Source organism: Syngnathus acus, chromosome 6 (genome assembly GCF_901709675.1).
Source record: "Syngnathus acus chromosome 6, fSynAcu1.2, whole genome shotgun sequence".
NCBI classification, from domain to species: domain Eukaryota; kingdom Metazoa; phylum Chordata; class Actinopteri; order Syngnathiformes; family Syngnathidae; genus Syngnathus; species Syngnathus acus.
In genome coordinates, this window is record NC_051092.1 from 16,802,515 (window position 1) to 16,825,664 (window position 23,150).

The following is a 23,150-nucleotide window of genomic DNA, read 5'->3' on the forward strand; positions in this document are numbered from 1 at the left end:
CACTGCAAAATAAATGTCTTTTGATATGTTGCTTAAATAGCTTAATGACCCTTAAGGAACTCTGTAATGCATGCCTGATGTTTGTTCTCTACATCATGGACACGGCCAGAGTCGTCTTGACCGTTCAGTACTTGATTATATCTTGTGTTTTGACTAAACGTCATATGTCGCCTAATGCGGGACGCCAGCTTTTCGATAAGTGAAAGAATGAGGTACGACAGCATATGTGCAAGGATGGAGAAGAATGTTTACAGGAAGGTCACTCGGAGATAAAAAACCAGCTGGTGCCAGAAGGAGACAGCCAAGGACTCGGCCAAAGATGATCACCAAGGCCGAAAGACGGGATGGAAGACCACAGCCCCCACACACACACCGAATCTTCCATAACCAGCACCCACTCCCATGGAATCAAACTCTACTGCGAACTCGCCCCACCCCAACGACTCATCACCCATCAAACGCGCCCCACACCAACTGAATATAAGCTGACCAAAGAACCTTGAACGTTGCCTTTTCTGAATGGAGATTTTCTGCTCTTGAAGGGCCCAGCGCTGTATTGTACTTTCCTGAAAACAGAGCTTTCTTAACAAGAATTATGATTGAACTCAACCAACCTGTGTAAGTCTAATTTCTGCTTCAGTGTCTTTGCATTTTCCTAAATCTGAAGAAATTAAACGAGCACGCAGTGAGTGAATTGGCTAACAGGTGATTGGCAATGGCTTTTGCCGTGAGGCGCAGATAGCGCTCCCTAAATTGTGGACCAAAATCCAACATCTGTAAACCCTAACACACACCATAAGCTTTCTTCATCCTCTTCTGGTTCTAATGTCTCTACTGTTGTGTTTACTGGTGCAGCTGAAGTCTTTGTGTAAGGACGTTGACCCAGAGGTGGCAGCAGCTTTGTCTACACACTTGGACCTGCACAGCGACATTCCAGAGCTGCCTTTCCTTTGAAGGCAACTTTGGCCCAACGAAACCTCACCAAACTGCAAGACATCAGATGTTTTTCTTTCATGTTCTCAGAAACATTACAAAATAAAGAAATACGATGTGACTTGTCTAATTAAAGCACTATAACAGGAGGAAATCTGCATTTTACTTGCACATATTTTATTACAGATCATACAGATAAATCTGATGTCAGTCAACACAACTACGTCTATGAATAGCTTGCTTCCTATCTGATAAGCTTAAAAAGTAAAAACAAGTAGTTGGAAAATTACGGTAAAGGCAAATATACATAAGGTTTTGTGCAGCACCATCAGTCAAAGCAAAAACCTCCATAGTCCACCACAAGCTGTGAGTCTTCATGACATCATCTGTCTTGTTCTTGTGGCATTGTCTCCCTGTTCATTGTGTTGTTTTACAGGCTGCAAAATGCAGAGTGTGGCTTCTGCTGGTTGCCTTTCTTCTGCACCTCGGTTTGAGTCAGCGGGTGGACCATGGACATGTGAACGTTGAGATTATGGGCTTTCTCAAAACGCTTGCTGCATATTAAACAGGCAAATTCCAAGTCAGCCTCTGCCTTGTGTTTAGTCATGTGATATTTCAATGACGCCCGCTGACGACACTGGAAGCCACAAACTTCACATCTGTAAGAAAAACACATTATCCATGAAATATTTGTATTTCTAAAATGAGCAAGTCTTAAAATAAAATTCTGGAATTTCTATACAAATGTATCTCACAAAATTAAAACATCAAGAATAACTGAAGCTGAAATATTTCAATATTTATTTCTTATAATATAGACAAGGGTGGGTTGGTGGGTTGGATTTATGGATGGACGAACGGAGGGATGGACGGATGGATGTGCGCCTCACATGTACAAGCAAACATAATACACGGCCAGCTTGACTCGTGAGATATTTTGTATGCCATGCGCAGAGCACTCTGCCTCTCATATGGCCGCAACCATGTTGCGTGTGTTGTCGATCACAACAGCGATTCAATGATTTGGCCAAGGAATTTCCAAATTGATGATATGATGATATGAATGTCAATTTTCGCACATGTCCTGAATGTTGTTAGTCACCTAAATGGTGAACAGAGGCTGTGATCTACCGGAGTCAAATTCCTTGTTTGGCATGCCCAACTTCTTGAATTTTGAATATCTCCCTTTGGAGCATCTGCTATAGTCACCCTAGTGTGAATCTCGTCTGAAGTTTGCGAGAGAGCATTTGGATGATCCAGAAGAGAATTGGGATAATGTCATATGGAATGTCAAACTTCAGCCGGCCTAGTCATGCACTGGCTTAAGCAGGGGGACACGTCTGGCACTGCAGGATTTGAGTCCCTGGCGACATAGTGTGTTGCTGATGGCAGTCTTTGTTACTTTGGTGCCAGCTCTCTGCAGGTCATTCATTAGGTCCCCCCGTGTGGTTCTGGGATTTTTGTTCACCATTCTTGTGATCATTTTGACCCCACGGGGTGAGATCTTGCATGGAGCCCCCGATTGAGGCCATTATTGACCAAATACTTATTTTCCACCATAATTTGCAAATAAATTCTTGTAAATTCTTCTTCAATGAGATTTTCTGGATTTTTTTTTCATTATGTTTGTGTACCTATGATGAAAATTACAGCCATCTCTCATCTTGTAAGTGGGAGAACTTGCACGATTGATGGTGGACTAAATACTTTTTTGCCCCACTGTAGGGAAAATGAATACATATAGAACTGCAGTAAGAAAAGTTTTATAATCACCTGAATTATTATCAATCAATTGGTAATGTCTTGAGATGCAAGTGTTTATTTCTAGGACTATATTTAAAGCTTTATTTTTAATATAGTATTTACTACAGAGGTTCATGTCCAAGACTATATTTAAAGCTATATTTTTAATATAGTACTTACTGCAGAGGTTTTACACCTGAATGTCTCATTTGGTGAACTGAGAGATGTTTCCTCTGTTTAAAGGTTTGTCCGCACTGGTCGCAGATGTAGTTCCTCTCATCTGAAAAACAGACAAGATACGGTAAACACCATTTCATTTACAGCCTAGTTTAGCATCTCAGGAACGGAATAACGGAATTGCTTGAAAGGCCTAAACCAAGCGTGTGAAACTCAGTGTAGTTCACGGGCTACATAAAGGCAAATTTGATGTCAGTGAGCCAGAGCAGCAAAAACACAACATAATGACATTAATATAAACCAAAGAGAGAACTAGGGATGCACCAGAAATTTGGTTATTAAAAAGAATTGGTCGAAAATTGTCCAAAAGCAGGGATCCAACATTTTCCACAGGTTGCAGGTTTTCGACACTCGCATACCCTACCCACATTGCTGACGGTGTTGTTTTGAAGCGTGACTAATGGTGCAAGCAGGGGTAATGGCAAGATACTGGGGGGGGAATCATGTCCGTTTCAACTTTGAAATATAAATTAGACAATTAAAACTAGGGATGCACCGAAATAAAAATTCTTGGCCGAAACCGAAAACCAAAAATGAGGAAACCAAGGCCGAAAACCGAAACACCGAAAGAAATGATTATGTCAGTTATGAGAACCACAGCATTTATGGCTACATGTGTACTAACCTCACTAAAATCAAGGCATTGCAATAAACCAGTTACAAAAGTATGAAAATATTTATTTAGCACTGACATTACAACAATGCAGAATATAAATTAAAATTCAAAAATAAAATAAAATAAAAATATAATGTTTAACTTGAACACTCATGTGTACATTAAATAATAATTTACAGGCTTATAACTGACTGGCCTGCTGAAAGACTGTAAAATTAAATATGTTCTCTTATAAAAACATCCGCCACAGACGGAGTGGGCGTGCTCGGTGTCAGTTTCCTTTTCTGTGTCGCCTTCTTCTCATATCACGGGATGACGAAGATGACGAAGGGCCCCACGTACTACCGGCATCATTAGCGGCTTTGTTTCTAAGTGACACGGAGGACGAAGAGTTTAAAGGATTTAAGGATTTGGAGTGAGTGACACAGAAGGTTTGAAAAACTATTATGGCTTTTACGCACGCCCGGTCCTACTCTACGGAGCTCTCTTTCACCTCTGTGGATAGAAGTCGGGGGCCGGCGCTCGGCCGGGTGGCTGTCCGGGGACGGTGGATGGGGCTCGGACATGGCTTTTACGCACGCCCGGTCCTACTCTACGGAGCTCTCTTTCACCTCCGTGGATGGAAGTCGAGGGCCGGCGCTCGGCCAGGTGGCTGTCCGGGGACGGTGGATGGGGCTCGGTCATGGCTTTTACGCACGCCCGGTCCTATTCTATGTATCTCTCTTCCACCTCCGTGGCTGGAAGTCCACGCCGCCACACGCCTGGAAGTTTGTTTTGTTAAATAAAGGGCCGTTTACCAAACCCACGTCTTTCCTTGTACTTACTTCACTGGTTCTTCTATATCAAACAATTTGTTTTAGGTTCATTTACCTGACATGTTTCGGCGGGTTCTTCCGCCTTCATCAGAGTGTCACTGATGTGATTGTGACGCGTCTTTATCAGCTGATGGATGAAGGCGTGGCTCACCTGTCAGATTTTTTGACCTCTGACCTCTTATTTATTGGTCTATTATTTATTCATCGCTCATTTTATTTTATTTATTATTTATTGTTTATGGTTTGTGCCTTCTTGTTTTTGTTTTGTGTCGCCTACTTGTATGTCTCGTCACCGTGGGATGGAGGAAACGGAATTTCGGTTTCTTTGTGTGTCTTGACATATGAAGGGATTGACAATAAAGCTGACTTTGACTTTGACTTTGAAATGAACCTAAAACAAATTGTTTGATATAGAAGAACCAGTGAAGTAATTGAAAAAGAAAAAACAAGATGAACCTAGTACAACTAAACTTTCCTTGTACTTTGTTAACGCTACAATCTAGTTATATACTAGATCTGTGGAATAACGACGAGGCTGACGTCAGGGCGCACGCGCGGCGTTGTTGACAAAGGACGAGGAATTTGATCTATGGATTTAATGATTTAGAGTGCACAGATGGTTTGATAATATTATTGCTTATATAATATAGTTATTTGATATCTAATTTATATATCGTTATATGGGCCTGTGGAATATTTTGAAGTGCAAGCGCCGTCAGCGGCGCGCACCCATTGTTGACAAAGGACGATCGATGGATTAATGAATTGGAGTGACACAGATGGTTTTATAAACGTGTTATTTATGTAATAGTTTTTTTTTAATAACTCTGAATGTTACGTCAGGCCCCTTCTCAGCTCTTTGTTTGTGTTTATGTCACGTTAGCATACCTATCGTTTAGCCTGTTGTTGCTCGTTCATGTCTGTTCTTGGTGTTGGATTTTGTCGAATAAATTGCCCCCCAAAATGCGACTTATACTCCGGAGCGACTTATATATGTTTTTTTTCACTTTTTTGGGCATTTTATGGCTGATGCGACTTGTACTCCGGAGCGACTTTTAGTCCGAAAATTACGGTAAACCAAAGTCCGGCCCGCGGGCCAAATCCGGCCCCCGGTCAGATTCCATACAGCCCGCAGCTTCGGTCTTATAATGTATTATTTATGGCCCGCCTGCACTGTCAAACTGAATTAAAAAAATCATGAAACTTGAAACTGTAATCCCTCCTATTACCAAAAGGTGGAAGCACCACCCCTCTCTTCTCATTTCTGCCATGGCGACTGCAAAGAAAACGAGGAGAGTTGACATTGAGGGCCGTCGCTTTCAAGAGAAATGGGAATTACAATACTTTTTCACTGAAAATCAAGGCAATTATGTTTGTCTAATTTCTAAAGCGACGGTTGCCTTGTTTAAGGATTTCAACCTAAAGAGACGCTATCAGACGACAAGCTAACAGGGAGTGACTGCGCTGATGAAGTGAAGCAGCTCCAAGCTGAACTGGCATCTTAACAGCGATTCTTCACGCGGGGCTGTGAGTCAAAATTAAATCAAAAGTAAATATTACTTAATATTAAATATTACGAAGTGGTCTTATTAATACTGTTGATGTTATGAACCTGTAGATGTGACACAAACTATTACTTTCTGAAAGATATTGTAAATGACAAGAGCAAAATTTACTTGTTTTAAGTTTTAATAATAACAGACAACTTTGCATTACTTATAACTCCTGTTTAAAATGTTCATGAGATTGTGTGAGGTTTAAATAATTTTAAACTCACGTAAATTTAAGGTATGTCATACAGTTTGTTCAATGTTATCTGACTCTTCAGATATGAATGAAAGGCAGAATTTTTGTTTTTAGAGTTGTTCACATCTGCCTGAGTGGCTTATATTTAGTTATTTTGTCATTTAAAAAATAAAGACACTTGGGACAATGGAATTTGTATTATAACAGTGTGTATTTGCATGAAATTTTTGTAGTTAAAAAATGTCCAAAAAAACTATTGGCCCCCGGGCCCCTTCACTTTATCAAATCTTGCCCTCGTTGCAAAAAGTTTGGACACCCTTGACATACACAATCAATAGTTTCAAATAGTAGACATTGGTTGTAATATCGAATTAGCCCTAATAAGGTTTGATAAATGTTATCTTTTGGCCTCTCTGTGATCTGGTAGTTACGCCAGTCTTTCCAGATTTGATAAGACCTGCTTGAGGCACTCCTGTTTAGCTGAGCAAATTCTTTAATAAACAAAGGCTAGCTTTTGACTGCACAGTTTTTAATGGAGCCATCAAATCCAAGTTAGCATGACAGGATGAGTGGAGGTAAATTGCTCTGTGTTTGAAGAGGCAACACAAAGCTCATCATTTAGAGCAGTGGTCCCCAACCACCGGGACGTGGACCGGCACCGCTCCGTGGGTCACTTGGTACCGAGCCGCCAAGCCGTACAGGAAAAAAATATATATACGTATTGGCCCGAATAAATGGCTCTGAGTGTACAACGACCCCCTCTTTTTCGAGACTCAAGTTTGAAAAAAGACTTTGACTCAAGTTTAAAAAAAATACTTTTTGAACACCAAATTTAATTTTTATACAGAAAATAATTACAGTACATCTGAAACAAATGATTGTAACAATATATTCGAGAGAAAAAGCATGTTATTTTGCCTCATTCAAATCATGCAAAAACTGTCTATCACATCTTAATATCTGAACATTTAAATATGTAAACTAAAGTGCAATCACATTTGTAAATGAATGGCTTCTGGTTTTTGAAATGTAAATAAACCAATCTACTGTGATAAAACAACACAATTGCAATAACTGCATTAACCATCAAAGTTAATGTTAAGTTAACTGTGACTGTAGTCTTGAAACAAATCTGAATAAGGAAAAACATTGCAATAAAATAATGCAAACTGCTACCGCTATTGTTGGGGAGCCTGAGGACTGTATAGGGGGGGTTGGCTCGGATGGTTATGCTCTTTTCACCCCCGGGTGTCGGTCAGAACACAGGAGGGAAGACGCGGTTCAGTTTTGATTGCTTTACTGAATTATTGGCAAAAAGGTAACAGGCACTGTGGCTCATAAGGGTATACAGGCAAACTGGCAAAAAGGTATTGTGTGAAGCGTGTGTGTGGTTCTGCAACAGAAATACAGCACGTCAACGCTCAACTTCTGACGTCACACAACACTCATAGACGGCACACATTACATAACTAACTGCGCGTAACGGTTGCGCAATACTAAACAACCATACATTAAATACTCTCTGCAACACACCAAACATAAGTCATCGAGACATCAAAATACATTTGCTGGCGACCGTTAGTCGCCGTGCCGCGGCATAACTGCTACTCGTACGATGCGAGGCAAACTTAAAGGAGCGCGCCGGAGCTGTCAATCAAACGGCACGCACACGAAGCAAACCGCGATCGGACAAACGGCAAATCAGTGGACAGTAGTAACAATGAAATGTATATATTCATTTTGTGTCAAAGACGCACACGATCACAGCAACATACTCAGTCGATACCTGCAACCTTTAACGTACCGCTGCGCACAAGCTCCAACAATCGCGATAAGCTGAGGTAACTCACGCGAGACGCAAGGCGCGGTGACGTAACTTCACTTTAAAGGTATCTGGCGTCATCTAGTGTTGTGAATGGTTATATTGTCTAGACCAGGGGTGTCAAACTCATTTCACATTGTGGGCTGCATGCGGCCTCGGTAGATGTCAAGTGGGCCGGACTGTTAAAATTATACCATAGTCTGCTATAAATAACCAAAATATCATGTCTTTCCTTTTTTTTTAGTGTAAAGAAGAACAAGAACATTAGGAAAATGTTGAAATTTAATGAACATTCGTTTTACAAAACATTTCATGAAACACCTCAGATTTCTTTAGACAAATGTCTAAAATGTCTTCGGTTGTTGTGGTTTCCATCATTGGCACCAACTCAAGAAACTCTTCAGTACAGTCAATGTCTCATCAACTCCACAAATAAATAAGGCCAGTTGTGCCAAGTCTGTGATGTCAGTACTCTCGTCAATTGCAACGGAAAATGCAATTAATGACTTGACTCTGTTTCAATTGGCTGTCTAAATCTGCTGATAGGTCTGAAATCCTCTCTGCTATAGTATTCCTCCTCAGGCTAATATTAGCAAAAGCTTGTCGTTTCTCAGGACATACAAGTTCAGCCGCCTTCATCATGCATCGTTTAACAAAGTTACCATCGGAATACAGCTTTGATGCTAATGCTATTTCGCTGGCAATTAGTTAGCTGGCTTTTACCGCTGCTTGACTGACTTGTCGGCTGTGGATGAAAGACTGCTGTTTCCTCAGACCCGCCTGCAATTCGTTGATCTCATCTCTTCTCACTTGTCCTTGCAAGCCATCATATTTTTCGCTGTGAAGAGTCTCGTAGTGGCGTCGAATATTATACCGTATTTTTCGGACTAAAAGTCGCTCCGTAATATACGTCGCATTAGCCATAAAATGCACAATAAAGTGAAAAAAAACATATATAAGTCGCTCCGGAGTATAAGTCGCATTTTGGGGGAAATTTATTCGACAAAATCCGACACCAAGAACAGACATGAACAAGCAACAACAGGCTAAACGATACGGTATGCTAACGTGACATGAACACAAACGAAGAGCTGAGAACGGGCCTGACGTAACATTGACAGTTATCCAAATAACTATAACATAAATAACACCTTTATCTAACCATCAGTGTCACACCAAATCATTAAATCCATCGTCCTTTATGTAAAAAATGCCGGGTGCGCGCCGCTGATGGCGGTTGCACTTCAAATTATTCCACAGGCCCATATAACGATATATAAATTATATATCAAATAACTATCATATAAGCAATATTATTATCAAACCATCTGTGTCACTCCAAATCATTAAATCCATCGATCCTCCTTTATGTCAACAATGTCGGGTGCGCGCCGCTGACGGCGGTTGCACTTCAAAATATTCCACAAGCCCATATAATTATAAACAACAATTTTATCAAACAATCTCTGTCACTCCAAGTCATTAAATCCCGTGATCGAATCCTTTGTCCTTTATGTAAAACACCGTGTATGCGCCGCGCCGCAGTTGCAGTTCAGATTACAGTAATCCCTTGCTACATTGCGGTTCGTTTATTGCGGTTTCACTACATCGCGGATTTCTGAATTTTGAAAATTTGTGAAAAAATTCACATAAATCGCTCCTGAGTACAAGTCGCCGCCCCCACCCAAACTGAAAAAAAAACGAGATTTATAGTCCGAAAAATATTGTATTCCTTCATTACTGAAACTTGTTGCAAACACATCAAGCACAAAGGTTTTCCGTGCATTTCTATAAATAAATAGGACGTGGTCCATTTTTCATTGAAAAATCTACACGCCGTATCTACTTTTCTCCGTTTGGATAATGACATTTTGGATAATGAAGGTGTCGGGGAGGCGTAGAGACCAGGGTAGAAACAATAGAAACCTTTGAAAGAAAAAAACGTGAACAAGAAGGACATTGTCTCCGATTACACCTAGATGGGACCGGCTCGTTTCTAAGAAACAAGCTCAGTGCTCCCACTAATTCAACGTAATGGTGAGTTTTATTTTTATGTGATTTATGATTGTTTTTATGCCAGTCGTATCATTTTATTTCATCGTATTTATATATTTATTATAAAGGTATTATTTATTTATATGAATGTATTATTTATTTACATATAGGCCAGTCCGGGAAACTATTTCTGACACGTAACCGGTCCGTGATGCAAAAAAAGGTTGGGGACCACTGATTTAGAGAACCGACCAGTAGTGACCAGGGTTTCAGTTCTCGTTTTAGCTTTATTTATGGGTATTTATTTATATGCGTTTGGTTTTCTGTTTTGGTAAAATTATTTATTCCAAGAATATTTCGTAATCACGAATTGTAATTTAGCGATGACAGAAGCATGGTTAAAATAATAATGGTTCAATGACTGACAATTACAGTTTATTTGCTGTAAACAACTGTCCAGAATTAAAGATAGACCAAGCTTCTATTGATTAAACCAGTCCTTCACAAATAGTGGGGCGCTGCCCCCTGGGGGAGGGGTACGGTGCGAAACCAGGGGGGGAGGGGCGTGTGACACCAGGGAACATGTTTTTTTTAGCTGTACTAGATTAAAGGGTAATTAGATATCCACTGCAGTAGGTGGGAGTGGCGGTATCACTGTAAGAGTGTGCGCAAGGAGTATTCGCTCTATAGTGAAGAGCGCACAGAACATACGCACACACAGCACAGAGCAGAGCAAGCGATAAAAAGTGCAGTGGGCCCCGAGCGCCGGCCCCCGACTTCCATCCACGGAGGTGAAAGAGAGCTCCGTAGAGTAGGACCGGGCGTGTTTAAAAGCCATAATAGTTTTTCAAACCTTCTGTGTCACGCCAAATCATTAAATCCTTCAAACTCTTCATCCTCCGTGTCACTTAAAAACAAAGCCGCTCATGATGCCGGTAGTACGTGGGGCCCTTCGTCATCTTCGTCATCCTGTGATCGAATCTTTGTCCTTTATGTAAACAATCGCCGCGCCGCTGAGGTCACTTGAAATTCAAATTACAGTAATCCCTTGCTACATCGCGGTTCGTTTATCGTGGTTTCACTTTTTTTTCTTTTTTTTTTCAATTTTGAAAACTTTTGGAAAAATTCATATATAAGTCACTCCTCAGTATAAGTCGCCCCCCATCCAAACTATGAAAAAAAAACGTGATTTATAGTCCGAAAAATACGGTAGTCACCTTCATTTTCCTCTTTTTGGTCATTTTCAAATGTCACTCCTTTATACATTTTTTTAAATAGAACTATATTTCTGCTTTCCTTCATTTTCTTCTACCCCATTCCACACAGTTACTCCATAGGATGATATGCACCTGCTCCTGAGATTGGTGCGAGCATACCCCTTATCAAAGTTAGTTTTTCCTCTCAAATTATATCCCTTATCTTTTTCAATAAATACTTTTTTAATGTTCCCTGGGAGTTTTTGAGTCTTTGCTCGATACATTATCTGTGCCAGTCTAAATTTGAATAAGTCCATTAGCTTTAAAGTGTTTGATTATAAAAACAAATTATTTGTATGATCTCAAAATCCAACCTTGTGTACAATTCTCATAGCTTTTTTCTGGAGTATAATTAATGGTTTTAAAGTGCTTATGTATGCATTTTCCCATATCTCCACACAGTAAGTCAAATATGGTAAAACAAGACAACAATACAGAGTATACAACATTCTCTGCTCCAGAATATGTTTTGCACTGTACAGTACTGCAATACTCCTTGCTACTTTGGTTCTAACGTATCTTATATGAGGTTTCCAACTGAATTTATTGTCTAATATTACTCATAAACTTGTTCAATATTGGCATTATCTATTGTTACTTAAACCTGTGTATCTATTTTACGGTTTCCAAATACCATCAGTTTGGTTTTGTCTACATTCAATGATAATTTATTCATGTCAAACCATATTTTTAGTTTGGACAATTCAGTTGTAATGGTCTCCAATAGTATCTTTAAGTTATTTCCAGAACAGAAGATGTTGGTGTCGTCCGCAAAAATAATACATTTAAAGATAGTTGACACCTTACAAATATCATTTATGTACAGAATAAATAATATGGGGCCCAACACTGACCCCTGTGGGACTCCATAGGTAAAGTCTAGGCATGATGATATATGATTACCCATCTTAACAAACTGTTGTCTATTAGTAATGTAACTTTTTAACCAGCTCAATACTACACCTCTCATCCCATATCTTTCCATTTTATACAATAATGTTATGGTCAATGGTATCAAAAGCTTTTTTCAAATCAATAAATACTCCTACCGCATATTCCTTATTGTCAATACAGTTAGTTATTTCTTCCGTCAAATCCATTAGTGCCATAGTTGTTGATCTATTTGTACTAAATCCATATTGGCTGTCAGTTAGCAAGTTGTGTATCTCAGTGAAGCTATCCAGTCTCACAATGAAAAGCTTCTCCAAGATTTTAGAGAATTGACATAATAGAGAAACAGGTCTATAATGTGTAAAGAGATGTTTATCTCCTGTTTTATACAGTGGGATAACCTTAGTCGTTTTCATTTTGCTTGGGAAGGTACCTATTTTAAAGGACAAATTACAGATGTATGTTAGAGGATTTACCACTCCATCAACAACTTCCTTAATTAAGGCCATATCAACATCATTCCCATCTGTAGATGTTTTATTTTTGCATGATTTTATAATATCTAAAACTTCTTTCTCATCAACCGCTCTCAAGAACCTTGAACTTGGATTAATTTCAATACCATCTCCTACTGCTCTCACCTGCTCTATCGACGGGTCACTGATACCCTCAGCCAATTTCGGTCCTACATTCACGAAAAATGCATTCAAATCATTGACCGCATCTTCCATATTGTTTATGATCTTGTTATGATCCATGAAGTGTTCAGGATACTTTGTGTTAGCAGGTCCTTTCCGGATAATACTGTTTAAAACCTTCCATATCCCTTTACTATTGTTTATATTTTTTTCAATTAACTTGCTGTAGTAATCCTTCTTGCACCTCATAATTTGCGTCATCTTATTTTTATATCTTTTGTACTTAATTTCTGTCTCTATGGTTCTATGTTTTATAAATTCTCGATACATAGTATTTTTCTTTTTACTGGCATTTTGTAGACTTTTGTGATCCACAGGGACTCTGTATACTTATGCTTTCTATTGCATTGCTTTATGGGCAGTTTTTATCATACAATGACATAAATCTTTCTAGGAATATATCATATGCTATGTCTACATTACACTCATACACACAATTCCAATCTTCCGTCAATAGATCTGCTCTGAAAGTGCTCAGGGATTCTGATGTTCTCACCCTCCTGTAAACGTTACTTCCATCCTTTACATTATTACAATCACAGTCATAAACCACAAAAACAGGCAAATGGTCACTTAGTATATCATTCAGCAATAACTCACTAATGACATTGTTTTCCAAGCTATTTGTGAATATGTTATCAATGACAGTGGCACAATGTGATGTTACTCTGCTTGGCTTGGTGATCATGGGCAAGAGACACATACATACAATGTATCATAGAACTCGTCAATCTGTTTATGTTTGTTGGGATTCAGAAGGTCTATATTGAGATCACCACAGATGAAGTTCAGTTTCTGATTTGTATTGGCAAATAATCCCTCCATAATGTCCTTAAAGTGTATGTAAAGGCACCTTTAACATGTTTTAAAAACCACTCAGAATATTCGATTATATTCACCTGTATCCAAATAATATTAAAGAATTTGAAATAAAATTGCATTCGCGAGCCAAACGCAGTCAATTTGTGTGTATTTCGCGATCTTTCCTGCCCCTGTCATGAACCGCGCCATTCTGGATCACATGGTACCGTGACGTAGATGATAGGACTCCCCCCATTGTTTACCGATTGATAGCGCGAAGATCCATACAATTTCCTGGTGTTTTGTCTCCAATACTTCACATATAAGCATAATAGAGACAACGGAGCCCCCCCAAGTTCACCCACCCCTCCTCGAAAGTGCCAAGACAGAGCCGTGCAATTGCCAAAAGGGAGATTCTTGGGGTATGAAAATGTTACCTTTATGTTATTTGAAATATAAAAAAGTTTAGGCTTATAACTATATGTGTAACTAAGGGAAAATAAGAATTAGCACACCAAAGTAATAATCGTTCATGGGTTTTCCCAGTCCTAAAAATTGATTTTCCTACTGTTTTCTACCCTATAAAAAATATGTTGCCGAATATATGATTAAAAGAAATTTTCTTTGCAACTTTTTTAGAATTTATTAAATTGGACACCCAAAACAATATCAGTATATAGCCATTGATTTTCTCCGGCTGTACCTTCCGCGCCTTCGTTTTGCAACGCTTCAGTCGCCGGGGTACTTCTGACTGGTTCAAATTGGTAGCCTTGTACCCCAAGAAAGAAATCATACTCTTCTTCATTTTCGTCAGAAGGTGAAGAATCATCTGAGGGAGATTCGTCAGATGACATCGCTTCCACTTCTGTATCCGCCATTATGCTTACATTGGCTAAGTAACTCGGCAACGCTCGGCCTCCTATAATCACTTCGGCAATTTCCGGGATGAACTTCAACGATCACATACAAACCGTTGATTTTTCATCGATTACTCCTCAATTCACAATTTTATTCAAAAATTCACAACAGTTTCCAAAAATACAAGTCCATCTTTATCAAATACAATTTGGGACCCCATAGTGTCTTTACATGCCCTTTAAAAATGTCAATGCTGGAGCCAGGAGCACGATAAACACAATTAACAATTACATTTCTTTTTTTCCACATGTCGATTTCTATGGTAATACATTCCATTACATCAGCAATAGTTACAGTCATATTTTTGATCACCTTGAATTTGAGATTCTGGTCTATAAAACAAGGCCACTCCCCCTCCCTTTTTATCCATCCTACTCTTGTACTTGAGTTCATAACCTTTTAACTCAAAATCTGCACCCTTCTCGGAGTTAATCCAAGTCTCAGAAATAGCTACAATATTGAATTGCTTCTTAAAATGGTATAAGTACTCCTTAATATGTTGAAAATTGGCATAAAGGCTTCTGCTATTAAAATGGATAATTGACAGTCCTTGATTTACATTGATTTTGGCATTAAATTGGTCATCTGTATAATAACCACAATTGCTGTTTACATTCTTAAAGAAGTTGCTATCAGGGTCAGTGTTATATTCAAATCCATGCATGTTATGTTCAGTGAGTTCAACTATATCAGAAGAGTCTAATGCCATTTCAGTCCAGTCATTTCCACAGGTAGCCAGTCCATAAATCCATGCATGTTATGTTCAGTGAGTTCAACTATATCAGAAGAGTCTAATGCCATATCAGTCCACAGTCATTTCCACAGGTAGCCAGTCCATAAATAAACAGCATTGTAACAATGGTAACCTTGTGTAGTTGTCGTCTGTCACTGATACTTGTTCAATTCTTCTATACTTCTGACGACCATCCCTCTGGATTCCTCTGGCGTTCCGTTCAGCTTTATATAGACTTTGCAGTTTGCTGTCCATGTGGATTGGATCTTTCTGTTCTTTCGTAAAAAGCGAGCTTTCTTGGTGATATCCGCATTCTTTTTGGTCAAGTGCTGTTTCAGGTAAATGTCGGATCTTTTGTTTTAACAGTGCCATTTTATGTTTTCGGTTTGCAAATCTCAGTATTACAGCAGGTTTTTCGCTTGTCCTTCTCTGCGGGAGTGGGTGACAGGCCTCTATGCTACGCCCGTCCAGTTCTATGCCCTTGGACAGGAAAAAGGCTGTCACCTGTTGTTCCGCGCTGGTTGAGTCGGCCTGGTTGGTCTCATCGAAACCCGCCACCGCCCGGGCAAATGACCGGGGTTTAATCGCAAGTCCAGTGACAATTATGTTGTTCATTCTTGTGTACTGCTCGAGGTCCGACACTCGATTTTCCAAATGTGCAATTGTTTTCTCCTTTTCATTGAGTTGTAGTCGTAGCGTTCTAACTTCTTCAACCAAGTTGAGAATTGTTTTCTGCTCCAGTCTGACGGCCTCCATCTCCGCAGTCAGAAAATCGAGCACTTCCTTAAGCTCTTTTTCCACGTTCGTCGGCATGGTAAAAAGGTGGTAAATAGAGTGTCCAACAGAGTTTCAACACTGGCTCAGAGGCGCCGTGATGGCAGCGCGTCCAAGCTAAGCGGAAAATACTGCTCCAAGCGTATTTTCCTTTCACTCTTGAGATCCTTGGTTTTGTTAATTCCTCTCCACATTCGTTTCTTCTGCTCTTGAAAGCTGCTGCGTGGCAAGCGATAGCAATAGATATGTAGAATGTAGAATGTTTGTAGTTTAAATAATTTTAGTTCATTTTTTAATTTCAGGCAAAGTGATGCACTTTTAATATGTTCTGTTACGGACTAAAAATTATGTTATTAGTAAAATTATTCTTTATTGTAAGTTGACCTTTCTTTTTTATTTATTTCTTGTTTTCTTTAATGTTAATAAGGTTACAAGCATGGGGCGCGCAATGTTTTCTTCTCCCTATGGGGGGCATCACAGAAAAAAATTGAGAAGCACTGGATTAAACCAACCATACCTGTGTGGATGAGTTTTACATGTCGTTGCAAGTAACGGTCAATGGTGAAGACCTTGTTGCATCCAGGGTGGGGACAGGGTCGCTCCCTTACTTCTTCATGATGCTCTTTGATATGCTTCTGGAGGACAATACCAAGGTGAAAACAAAGACTTACTTCAATAGACAATCCCACCACCCATTTTGTACCTAAATTGGGGGGGTGTCACTCATGAGTGTTGACAATTAATAGCAACTAGGCCAGACATGGGCAAACTACGGCCCGCGGGCCACATCCGGCCCACGCAGCCATTTAATCCGGCCCGTCAAACCTAAATAAATAGTATTATTAAAGATTTTTTTGGTCATTTTCCCTGCACTGACTGCGTTTCCCCAGTAGATGGGGAAACGCCCGCCCGCACATTTACTCCCAGAAGCCGTGTCACAAGTGCGTGTACGTACTCAGTAGTACAGACCCGGCGCACTCCGCGCTCTATTTCTATCAGTGCCGAATTTCGAGTGTGGGCTGTGACGTCAGCAGTCTCGTAATTCGCGTGCTGAGCTCTCAGATACAGTTTTACGCTATGGCCACCCACAAACCTTCCCCTGGAATCCTTCCATTAAAATGAGTGGCCCGAGAAAAAGAAAGATGGACACTGAATGCCAAGTGTTCAAAAAAGAGTGAACAATTTGGCTCAACCTACATGTGTGAGCAGACGTTCAGCCACATGAACGTCAACAAAGCCCGTCACAGATCTAGGTTAACGGACCAACACCTCGGCTCTATCCTAAGAATAGCCACAACAAATTATATTCCAGATTATGATGCACTAGCAAAAAAGGGAGGCTAACAACACTATTCCCACTGAAAATGAAGGGGAGTTTCTCTAGTTTGTTGTAAAAAAAAAAATGCAATTTGAAAATAATTTGTGCAAATAGCAGGTATTGAAACTAGCGACCATTCTCATTTTCAAACAATGCAGGATGCTCAAGGACATTGATGCACCACCTGTTTGCGACTAATCTTAACTTTTAAAGTTATTAAGGCCGACTTTAAGGAAGTGTTTCCCGTTTCCTCACCTCTGTCACCAGGTGTTTGTGAGTTAAAGCTCTGCTCTGAGTTTCAGATATCTGTCACCGTGTTGTCATTTTGATTTCTTTATTTCTTAATTTAGATGTATTTTTTAACTGATTCTTCAAGGTGATATATTTGGTCAGAATGTTTGCTGTTTGATGTGATTTCTACGGAAGAGGATTAGGGCCAGTGAAGAAAAAAAAAACAAGAGGTGACAGGATTCGGACATTTTTTCTCAGAATTCTGACTTTATTCTCAGAATTCTGACTTTAAAGTCGGAATTCTGACTTTATTCTCAGAATTCTGAATTTAAAGTCGGAATTCTGACTTTATTCTCAGAATTCTGTCTTTAAATGTCGGAATTCTGACTTTAAAGTCAGAATTCTGAGAATAAAGTCAGAATTCTGACTTTATGGCGTGGGGTGGCGGAGGGAAAGTCAGTGTGGTGTGGTTTTGACCAGAGAGGACATTATGTTGTCAACGAGTGACTTTTTGCGTGCCAGAGGACTGCCGGAGGACATCATTTCACTCTTGGAGGAGCAGGGGGTGAGTAAATAAAGCATTGTGTTCATTTTGGTGACTGTTGCGTATATAACTGGCTCCGTGTAGCATGTAGCTCCGTTGCTAATGGATACCTCTTGACGGGATGCGCCGCATTTACACGTAAAGAAGCATTATGCGTATTTTTGTTCATTCAGTAGTCAGTTTCATTAAACAGATGACGTAATGCACGATTATAAATATATATTTACACGTCACGGCAACGTCACAAAGCGTCGGTAAAACACCTGTACAAGAAGGGCCAGAGTCCACCTGCTGAGGAGACTGAGGTCCTTCGGTGTGTGCATGGATCTCCTCAAGACCTTCTATGACTCTGTGGTGGCCTCTGCCATCCTCTACGCTGTGGTCTGCTGGGGTGGGGGCAGTACGGACCGGGACAGGGGGAGACTGAATAAGATGGAGAGTGAGCTCTGTCCTGGGCTGTCCCCTGGACTCCATTGAGGTTGTGGGTGAGAGGAGGACGTTAATTAAGCTGAAATCCATCATGGACAACAACTCTCACCCCTTCCATGACACTGTGCGGTCCCTGAGCAGCTCCTTTAGCAGCAGACTATTACACCCACGGGGTAGGAAGGAACGGTTCCGCAGGTCCTTCATTCCCTCTGCGGTCAGACTTTACAACATGCGTGGCACCTGATAAAAATTGTGTTTCGTCTCTACTAGAGGCACTTGTCTTTGTCTGTTATTTATCCTTTTTGAAATTTTGGCACTTGTTTTCTTGCATTCATATGCGGTGCTGTGACAAGTAAATGTCCCCGCTGTGGGATGAATAAAGTTCTATCATCATCATATAGACTACCTGTGTTCCCTGCAGATTTGCAAAAAGCAGATGAAGAACAGTCCTTGGCAGATTACATGATCAGAACGCTCAAACTGAAAGCCTGATCTTCCTTCCCCACAGGTTGACAACCGCATCAAGCCAGGAGACTGGGTCTACATCAAGGTCATCAAAAGAAAGAACTGGGCCAGCCCACAGTGGGAGGGACCATTCCAAGTCTTGCTGACGGCCCCCACCACAGTAAAGATTGCTGAAAGGCCCAGCTGGATTCACCTCAGCCACTGCAAGTCACAGAGAGTGATGGACCCCTAATTTTGGAGTGGTGGGGAAGCTTCTGACTACAAAGGGGCTCCATCGTTTAGGATGGTGCGTCTCAATGTCAGTGAAGAGACCAACAATCCCCACTCTGACAGGCGATGGGATGTTCTGGTGTCTCTGCCAACCTAGTAACAATGGGGACTCCACATGCCAGGTGGATCCTCTGTTGCATTGTGGTTGTAGCGTGCTATGGTCTATGGACTCATCTGAATGGACCCATTGACAAGGTCAACCGAGGGAAAAGATGGTCACATGATGAAAACTATGAGGACTGGTCATGGGACCCCAAAAACCCATATGAAACCAACACTTGGTACCGGTATGTAAAGTTCACTGTGAGATCCCACACACAGGAGGGATGCTATGTGTGTTCCAAACTCCCCCTTTCCTCCACACAAGTTCACCTGGAGGCCAAAGTGATGAACGTCACTGAAGCGAAATGCATGGCCTCTATGAGAGGAGTTGGATACCAACACCATGCTGTCACAGTCAGTGGCGCTGACCCCTTCCACCCTGGACTCACAGAGGGTACCTGTGATCAACTCTTTTGGAAAAATCTCAATGTGACTGCTAAAGGACGAACAATGCCGCAAGTGGCCTATACAAAGAGGCCACCTGGAGTGAACACACGTTACATCCAAGGAAATGAAACCCACAAATGCATTAACGACTGCTCTCCAGGAGGAAACTGGATAGGAGCTTTGGACGTCACCGCTGAGTGCCAGGATAGGAGAGCTATTTCAAGTGGTGAGGGCTCTCCTACCAACATGGCTGCACCATCGAACGGGACCTACTTCATACAGAATGGCTGGTGGCTTTGGTCACAAGGTTTATCCGATGCTGCCCGCCAACTGGGCAGGAATGTGTGCACCAGTGTGGGTAACAGACCACACCTACAAGATACAACATCATCAACTGACGACGGCACACAACTTTTTTGGACGTTGACGCAGGGCTGTTATGACCTTTGAACCACATGATCCTGTCTGGGGTACGAATGTCCCTGACAGCCATAAAGTGTGGTCCATCGGTGACAAAGTCGTTCATGCGCTATTTCCTTGAATCGGAGTTGGAAAACAATCACTCTATAGAGACACTGAACTATAGTTTTCAATCTTTTGTGAATCTCTCGCTGCAGGTCAATGATGGACAAAACAGAGAGATTCAGGCTATTAGACTGATGGTCTTGCAAAACAGGATGGTTCTGGACTTAATGACTGCAGCGCAAGGTGGCGTGTGCCATATTATTGGAACTTCCTGTTGCACATACATTCCAGGGGATAATGACATTCACGTCAACAACGCCATGAACTCACTGAGGAATTTACAGCAGGCCATGTCGGAGGACAAGGCCCCACATCAATGGGATTTCTTTTCATCGCTATTCTCTGGCGCCTGGTTGCAACTGGTGTTGAAACTTGTGACTCCTGTGCTTGTTGTGCTGGTATTGTTGTGCTTATTTACGACCCGTGTTATCCCATGTTTGAAGTGTGCTGTGGCAAGGTTTGTGTTTTTTACCGTACCTCAGGTGCAAATACAACATCTCAGGCATGTCGAATGTGACGACTTTAATGCGCTGCGGAAAGAAGATTGCGATAATGCTGTTTAGCTGAACGTGTTTTACAGAAACTTGATGATTTGACCATCAAAAATGCCTCGCAAGTGATGGATACAATGATGTACTGTTTTTGTGTTTTTTATTTTTTATTTTTCTACCTTCATTATATTTTCTTGCTTATGTTTGTTGATCAGGGTGACATGATCATATGATAAACAGGAGGGAAATGTTAGGGTTGATAGATTATTTTGATCGTATGATTATGTTGGAATGTAGTCTATAATGATTAACCAAACTTGTCCTGTACTCACAACGCAGTAAAATAAAGTGCTTGCATACTCTGCTTGTTAGACCAGCTGCAGAGGAAGCAATCAAAGTTGTTCTGTTTACATTAGATCTTAAAACACCCCCTGCTCTGATCTCACCTGACGCCGGGGATTCACCAAACCTGTCACCCCCACCCTGCTTTCTCTCAATAAATAAGCTCTTGCAACGGACCAAGGCGGACTTCGTTCGAACATCACTGTATTAAAGGAAAATGTGCTTTTTGGCAGCTCGCAAACATATTTTATTAAAGACTACGTTAGACATATATATAATCACATCAAGATAATCTTCAGTAGTGGCTGTACTTATGCAAAGCATTTGATGAACCGGAAAGTGAGGAAGTGTGCAGACAGCTGCACCAAGATGTTTTCTCCGAAGTGTTGTGTACACAGGGTACATCATCGGTCAGGCGAGACCAAGACGACGTACAAGCTGTCAAAAATATCTACAGATTGGAGAAGTGAGAATCACACCTCGTCGTTGTGGTCGAGCGTACTAGACAAACCCAACCACCAGAACATCTGCACTCGCCGATAAACACCCAGTGGGGAGAAGACGGCCATCGACCAATCATCTCACAATGTTTTGCATGTTTGAATATTCATATTGTGTTTCTTTATAACTGGGCAATCCGGAAGAAAGTGTTGTTCCTTGATGGGCACAAGAACACACGAGCTTTTAGTGTGAGGGCCCCGGAACCCAGGCCTGTATTAGCTTGCTTTGTCAGGAATAAACAATTGGTAAATTCGGTCTGATTGATCTACTGGTCTTCTCTTTGACAGAACGAACTCGCAAAATTGTTAGGTGCGCCAGTGTGTGGATTAGGACATAGCAATTCATGTGTTAAGTGTTGATCATAATTTGGAGTCAGATCAATAGCTAAAATCCGTAACCTAACAGTATGCACAGTGACGAAAGTTTTCTCCACTTGCAAGTGCTCAAAGGGCATACCGTCTCCCATGTGGTTCTTGCAAATACCGTTTTTTTCCATGTATAATGCGCCCCCATGTATAATACGCACCCTAAAAATGGCATGTCAATGCTGGAAAAAAGCCTGTACCCATGTATAATACACACCCAAATTTTGACTTTTTTTTTTTTTTTAAGTCCCAATGATCGTCACACACGCATCTGGGTGTGGTGAAATTTGTCCTCTGCATTTGACCCATCCCCGTGTGATTTTGATCCATCCCCTGGGGGAGAGGGGAGCAGTGAGCAGCAGCGGCGCCGCGCTCGGGAATCATTTGGTGATCTAACCCCCCAATTCCAACCCTTAATGCTGAGTGCCAAGCAGGGAGGCAATGGGTCCCATTTTTATAGTCTTTGGTATGGTCTTAACTAGGCTGGATGTATTTTTTTTGTTGGCGTTGATTTCTCCGACTGCCCATAAAGGCACCACCGCGATCAGTTAGGTTAAAATGAAAAGAGAGGAAAGTGACGTGCGGACATGTGGAAAAAGGCGGCTCTGTATGGGAGAGAAGTTGAAGAGGAATAAAAACACCCTTGGAAACCAAAACTTGCCCCTCGTCGTGACTCGGACCCGCAACAAATGTTTCGGATTTGTGTAGGGTACATTGTGACAGCAAACGAGCAGGTGATCGAGCAAGCGTCTGATACGAGAGCATTGCGTTCGTATGGAGCGTGTTTGAAGTGAACAGCAGAGACGAAAGGAACAAGGCAAAGTGTTGTGAAATAAAATATTACCTGTAATACGTATTTTGTTATTTGCTGATTGTATGTATTAAACTATCACATTCATTGTCAGTCAAGAAGAGAAGAGGACTATTCGCATCGGATCCATAGTGCGCATGCGCAGTGATACTGCCTCCGTATGACGTCCAGTCCGCGATGGAGATTAAAAAACAAACAATATTTGACAATAACACAGGTTTCTGTTCCTGTCTTTGGTAATGTCCCCCTGTCTTTTTGTTCCACGTCTTTGTCGGTCAGTCCTGTTGTTGGTTTTGTTAGAGAGTTATGTTAGTTTACCAAGTCTGTGTTTTGAGTTCCTCCAATGAACCCTGGTTCAAGCTGCACTTGGTCGCCCTCTTCCTTTCCACAC

At 41.0% G+C, this 23,150-nt stretch overlaps 2 protein-coding genes across 7 annotated transcripts in view; one reads left to right on the forward strand and one right to left on the reverse strand.

Annotated features, from left to right (window-relative positions):
* Positions 1–778: 778 nt before the first annotated feature.
* Positions 779–23,150, reverse strand: part of znf276 (zinc finger protein 276) — a 90,996-nt gene continuing 68,624 nt past the window's right edge. For all 6 annotated transcript variants that reach the window (XM_037253595.1, XM_037253592.1, XM_037253593.1 and 3 more), the window contains 3 exons: positions 16,496–16,613; positions 2,857–2,956; positions 779–1,592 (listed from right to left, as the gene is read on the reverse strand). In XM_037253595.1, the coding sequence (XP_037109490.1) occupies positions 1,364–1,592; positions 2,857–2,956; positions 16,496–16,613 (447 nt within the window). In that variant the 3' untranslated portion in view covers positions 779–1,363. The remainder of the gene's footprint in view (positions 1,593–2,856; positions 2,957–16,495; positions 16,614–23,150) is intronic.
* LOC119124049 overlaps positions 17,908–23,150 on the forward strand; it is a 793,622-nt gene continuing 788,379 nt past the window's right edge. Inside the window, exon 1 of the mRNA XM_037253675.1 lies at positions 17,908–18,092. The gene's annotated coding sequence lies outside the window, so the exon portion shown is untranslated. The remainder of the gene's footprint in view (positions 18,093–23,150) is intronic.